A 6,474-nucleotide genomic window follows, 5' to 3' on the forward strand; every position below is an offset into this window, starting at 1 on the left:
CATGTTCAATGCTGGGGTCGACAAGGACGTCCAGATTTGCTTCCCGCCCTCCCGGGTAGCTTCCCTGCCACATTCCACTGCCACCTCGCGGCAGACCCTGTGTCCTTCACCTGCCTGCGTTTTCTGCAGTCCGTTAAGCGGCGCCCTTACTTAACTCCTGCCATACCTTAGGGAGAAGGGCGCAGCCACGGGCCGCCATTAGCGCCCGACTAAGCGCCAGGAACCAGAAGTTGTAAGGAAGAACCCCGGTGGGCGGCGGCCGTGACGGGAGAGCAGAAGCTGGGGCCGTGGGCGGGGCCTCGACACTCCTCCGTTTTTTATTGGAGCTCACCTCTGCCAGTCGCGGCTTCCTCCTTCCGTCCCACCCCTTCCGCACAGGCCGTGTATTAAGTGGCGGGCGGAGCGGGGCGCCAACTTCCGGTTCGGGGAAGAAAGTTGGGCCGAAGGAGGGGCCGCGGAGAGGGAGGAGGAGGAAGAGGAAAAGGGCCGGGCAGCGGCGGTGTAGGTTGTGCGGTGGCAGCGGCTCTCCCCCGGCGGACGATGGACAGCCAGGGCAGGAAAGTGGTGGTGTGCGACAACGGCACCGGGGTAAGCGCCTGGCGAGGAGGCCGCGGCGGGCACAGGCCGGGCGGGAACGTGCGGGGGCCGCGCGGGCCCTCGGCGCCCTGGGCTGCACCTCTGGGCCCTCGGGGTTAAGGGGCGCGGGGCGGCACTTCCCACCTGCGCAGATGTGTGGGTGGGGAGAGCGGGCCGGGCCCTGGTGTCCCCGGAGCCTGCCATCCCCAAAGCCCACCACCCCCGCAGCCCTCTGGGTCAGGGCGGCGAGCGAGACTGGCGCTGGATGCATATCCCACTTGCTGACCGTCCGGGGCCGGGGTGCACGAGCCGGGGCTACTTTTGCCAAAGTGTCCGGAGGGGTTTGTGTGTTTAGAGAGGAGCTCTATTTCCCTGGGTCGCCTGTGTGTAAAAAGGAGAAAGACCTAGAGGCCTTCCTCTTCCCGTATAGTTGAAGATACGGAACGGGAGACAGGAAACAGGTTTACTTTAAAAAGGAGAAGTGCTGTCATGCAATGGGCCTCAGGCCTCTGTCGGTGTCTTTTGAGCGTTTATAGGGTTTTTCAAGGGAAGGAGAGGCCAGATCGGCAGCGCATCATTTACTTTTTTGTTCTGCCTGCTGGTAGTTTGGCCCAGGTGCAGGCCCGCAGAGACCAGCATATTCCATTGGATGATTTTGGGAAACCTAGGACCCCCGCAAGCCCTAAGTGTTAATTCCACTGACGTTGGGGGAAGTTAATCATTTTTGGTCCCCCCTCCAAGCCACTTTTTCCCCCTTAGATTCAGAATACAGATAATGTTAGTCTTTAAGATTCAAAAATAGTAAAAATTTGACTAAAGCTCTGATTTAGAAACTGTTTGAAAGTTGTTTCTTTCAAAAGCCGCCCCCCCCTTCCATTTTAAAAAAATGTATTTTGGACAGCAAAGCGAACAAATTAGAAGACGGAACTGTTACTTCTTTTGGATGAGTTCTATAGTGATTCTAACCATTTTGGTGTTGCAACATTTGTGACTTTTCTCCCCTCTCCCACAAATGTGGCATATGGATTAAAATAGATTTTACTTGAACTTTTAAGACACTTTGGAAACTGGACTGTTCAGGGGAAAAAAGAGCTGCTACTTACTGTCATAATACTGCACTTGATTGAATTTGTTACAGACTTTTACAAACAATAATTATTATAGCTTCATCTGAACTTTGTTAAAAATGGACTAGAATAAAAAGAATGTTGTCATATAATGGGACATTTATTCAAAATGTAATACTTTAAAAAAATGTAGATCCACTGCTGTGGAAACATGTCTAAGATTTATTAAGTTAAAAAAATCTTTTAGAATGATTCCATTTATGTGTGTGTTCTTTATTAAAGATATTTATATGTCCACAAACTTGTATCTATATATGAAAGTTTTGGAGGGATACATAAGAAATGTTCATTTCATAGTGGTTACCTATGAGACAAGGGATAAATGAGTGAGGCAAGAAAGGAAGGATTTCATGACCTTTCTAAATTATGGGGAAAATGTAGTTTTGTTTTTAACAAAGCATATATTGTTAAGTATACTTAATCTAAATTAACGATAAACATGTATTTCATTTACCCTGTTTCTACAAAAAAGAATTTTAAAAATTCGGGGTGTTGATGTGCACCTGTAGTCCCAGCTACTCCGGAGGCTGAAGCAGGAGGATTGCTTGAGTCCAGGAGTTAGAGGCTGCAACGAGCTATGATCATGCCACTGCATTCCAGCCTGGGCAAGAGAGCAAGACCCTGTCTCTAAAAACAAAAGTTAAAAAAATAAAATTTCATAAGAGAAAGTTAGGCCAGTTCTATTTTAATGGATTCCTTCTCTTAAGGGGTTATAGATAATGAACCCTGTATAATATATATTAGGTTTTTTTGATATTCAATTAGAATAGGAGTGTTACCCATAAGCAAATTTTTATGTTACTATTTTGTTAGTTTAGCTAACACTAAAGAGCTGAGTGTAATATATTATTGATTAGCCTTTGGTCTAGTCCATAATTTTATTTTAATTTTTTCAGGGGGAAGGTAGACTTAGGGAGGCATGGGTGGGGAGGTAATGTGAAACTAATCCATAATTTTAAAATACTGTTCTTTAAGACAAAAGATCAGTTACTGTGACACAAATGAAAAAGTATAGTTCATTTATTTTTTGAAAAGTATAGTTAATTCAAATAAAAATTTATGTATTTGCTGTTACTCTCCTAGTTACTTTTAAATTTTATCTGGATTTTCTATAGATACGATTGGTTTCAAATGAAGAAACAGCTCTGATATAATATGTGAATCACAGAACAGTCAGGAATGCTGTGATGTTTCTGAAAATGTAAAGGACCAGGAACCACTTAGATTCTATTTTCTGTTTCTTACAGTTTATACTTCTTGACATACTCATCTTAATTTTATTTAGGTACCTGAAGTTACAATGATTCTTTTACAATTAAATATTAAAGAAGATAGCCTTAATTTTCAAAAATTCATAGAAATTGTTACCCTAAAGTGTTTTCATTTGCGCCCTAACATGCTTTAGGTTTTGAAATTATGGCTATTTGAGAAGTTGATGTTTTTTTTTTCACCCCTCAAGCAGGCCCAAAATTGAATGCTCTGAGAGTAAGTTCGTTCTTACAATCACGTGCCAGATGTCAGTCCTGCTCCATTTTCTCATTATTTCTCAGCTCAACCAGTGTCTCTTTAGAGTTGCTTACAGGAGGAAAACTCATCTGATTCCAAAAATTTATGTACTTCTGCCTCTTAACCATTTAAACCTACCTTCTAAAATCGAGACACTGAAAGTGACCCAGGTACTCCAAAATCTGGAGATCTGTGAAGCTCTAGGTTTAGGTCCCCTGCAAGAGTTGGTCCCAGGCTCCTGGTGTTATGTATCCTGAAACCAAACTTGGATGATTTCATCAGCAGTGAGTTAGTTCGTCAACAAAACGAAGACTTTTCCCAGTGCCTACTCTGTTGCTGGCACAGTGCTTAATAAGGTCTAGTCATATAGAGAAGCTTAATTATATTTTTAGTTATAGTTTGTATAGACATTTGTAGTTGATTGTGGCCTGATTTATCAAAGATGAGAATAGTCACTAAGCAGTTAAATTAATAAATACATCAGTACTATCAGATAAAATTTGTAAGGGGAAAATGCAAATTAAATAAGACCAAATGAGGCTATATACACCCCACTTTATTTTTTTGATGGGAGAAAGGTACTTTTAGAGCAGATGTAGATGGAATTTTTCATTTTTGCTTAAAAGAACATTATACTGTTCATGTTCTTATCATTTGATGACTCAGTGGGAAGTAAGGGAGCTAGTTTAAACCACAGTGCTATGAAGAGGAAACTATATATGGTAAAATCTGTTTCTTAAACACAGCCTTATTGCACACAATGAGAGAACTAAGTCACCAGGTCTTAAAATGATTGGCATGGGGGAGGAATTTCAAGAATTAAAATGATACCAAAAGAATAGAAAAGAATATTTTCTTTGTATTTTATCATTAGATTTTTTAAAATACTGGGTTTTTTTGGTAAGAAAGGAATAGACTGTCGATTAGTTTTATATTGAAAAATGAATTATTTTGATTCTTGTTATAACTGTTAATGCTTTCACATTTGAAGTAATGTGAAATAGTGCAGTTTTTGCTATTTTGACAGAATATCTAATATGTATCCTGTAGGAATGCTAGTACTGGATTCCATGACAGTATCTGCTTCCAATAAGCTGCTTAAGAAGAATACATAGTTTTATTAATAAGTGATTGATATCTTTTATTTGAATTAAAAGCCAAATTTTTATTTCTTTTTAAAGCAGTAATAGTGGGTTTACAATTTTTTTTTATAGTTTCAGGGATCTCAATTTTTGTCTTCTAACTTAGGCACTTGGCAGATGTTTTGTTGCTTAAAATATACTAAAACAAGAATTTTAAGATAGGAACTACTCATCTGAAAAATTACAATCAGAAATTGAGTGATACAATTACTGCTTTGCCGTGTGGTGCGTGTCCAGTGTGTGTGTGGCTCTGAATGAGAGGGGAGACATGCCAACCTAGCAGCTTCCTCCCTGCACTACGATTTAGCTTTACGCCTCATCCCAGGCTCCTCCATCCACCTTCATCTTCTGTTACGATTTCTCACATAATAAAATCGTTCATTTACATTTAGTATTCTGACAATGGCCCTTAAAAACTTGTAGATTCTCTTTTCATTCATTCTATAATTTTCTTTGAGAATATTTATGCCCACATAAGTGAGCATTTTCAGCCTGATAAATGGATTCTTTTGATCCTCTCAATGTCCATATCTGTTCAGTACTTTAAGGTAACATGAGAATTTAATATTCAAATAGTATTTACTTCCTATTTTTGGGATATTTGCATAAATTATGACTGACAGGCTGGTGATCATGACAAATTTTATTTATATAGAAATTTGGGTACAGTTGGGATAATGATGAGAACACATTCTCTACCCTTCCATATTATTTCAGTTCGTATCAAGTGATCTGAATTTTGATTTAAGAACAAAACAGAGTTTGTTATTTGGGAGAGAAGAATGGGAGGTTTTCTTTTTTTCCTTTTAGTTCAAATATACCAAAAAATACCAAAAAAGGTATTAATCTTTTCCTCCAAGATAGTTTTTCCTCCAGGTCCTTCCAGGTCACATTAATAAATTATTTGAGAAGACACTGAGGAAAAAATGAACCAGTGCTCTTGAATTCTGTTTAACGCTCCTTTGGGGTGGGAAATATTCTAGTTCTTCATTGTCAGCCACTATCGATGTGGTGGTAAATATGAGCATGTATTAATAGGTTTTCTATTGCACTGTTGCTTATGCCATCATATCACACTAACTTCGGCCTTGAAAAGTAATCCAGTAAGGATTGTATTATACTTTTAGAAATGGGTAGCTAATACCTGAAAAGTGCCCTAGCCTTGGTGGCTCAGTGGTAAACTGACTAGGACAAAGTTTTGTGGGTTTGGAAGAAAACATATCTGAATAGTATATTTTACGTAGTTTCTAAAGTGTAAACATGAAGTGAGAGGATAGGAATTCAGATGATATTGGGAATGTGAAACTTCTTAATTTCGAATGATTTTTCATAAAAGCTTAATCCATTTGTCATGACTTTAACATATTTAAAAAGCTCTGTTTTTAAAAGACAAGTGAAATTCTGGATAGCAGGATGTTCTAGGCTATTTATAATTAAATGTGGTTCATCAACATTTCCAACAAGGTTGCTGTAGAGATCTTTGAAAATATCAAATTTTTATATTTTGGAGGGCTAGTCAAAAGTCAGTGAGTTCGGTGTGTTGCTAAGTTTTACCATATCAAACAAAACAGTTCGTTGTCCATAGTAGCTTTCCATCAAGAGGTACATTAATATTTTCTGTCCACCTTTGTGTTATTACAGTCACGCCTCACATTCAGCTACTGTTTTCATCCTTAATTCTTCTAAGAATGTATGATGCCCAGAGCCATAGAAAAATAGACTTTTTCTGAATACTAAATATATTTATATTTTAAAATAATCATAGTGTCATGCTGTCAACAGCAAAACTTTTAATATTTATTGGTCAGTTACTTAATACATACTTAATTAGTGCCAGACACTGTTCTAGGTACTTGGGATTCATCAGTAAACACAAAAATCCTTGTATAGCGTAGCTTATATTGTTAAAGGGGATAGAGACTATGATTACATTTCCTTATATAGCTTCCTCCTCCTGCTCTGAAAGTTTTAATTGCCTTTTCCTTGCAATGTCTGTTCTTACTAAACAGACTATTATTGATATGAGAATTAAAAACCCTTGGTTTCATTTTAAGTTTACTGTAGTTGTTTTTTTTTTTTGGGAGACAGAGTCTCGCTCTGTTGCCTGGGCTAGAGTGCCGTGG

At 39.0% G+C, this 6,474-nt stretch overlaps 1 protein-coding gene across 1 annotated transcript in view; it reads left to right on the forward strand.

Annotated features, from left to right (window-relative positions):
• Nucleotides 1-323: 323 nt before the first annotated feature.
• ACTR2 (ARP2 actin-related protein 2 homolog (yeast)) overlaps nucleotides 324-6,474 on the forward strand; it is a 33,615-nt gene continuing 27,464 nt past the window's right edge. The window contains exon 1 of the mRNA XM_012639209.1: nucleotides 324-588. Within this exon, the coding sequence (XP_012494663.1) occupies nucleotides 541-588 (48 nt within the window). The 5' untranslated portion in view covers nucleotides 324-540. The remainder of the gene's footprint in view (nucleotides 589-6,474) is intronic.

The sequence above is a fragment of the Propithecus coquereli genome, unplaced genomic scaffold (assembly GCF_000956105.1).
Source record: "Propithecus coquereli isolate 6110/MARCELLA unplaced genomic scaffold, Pcoq_1.0 Scaffold138, whole genome shotgun sequence".
Taxonomy (NCBI): Eukaryota; Metazoa; Chordata; class Mammalia; order Primates; family Indriidae; genus Propithecus; species Propithecus coquereli.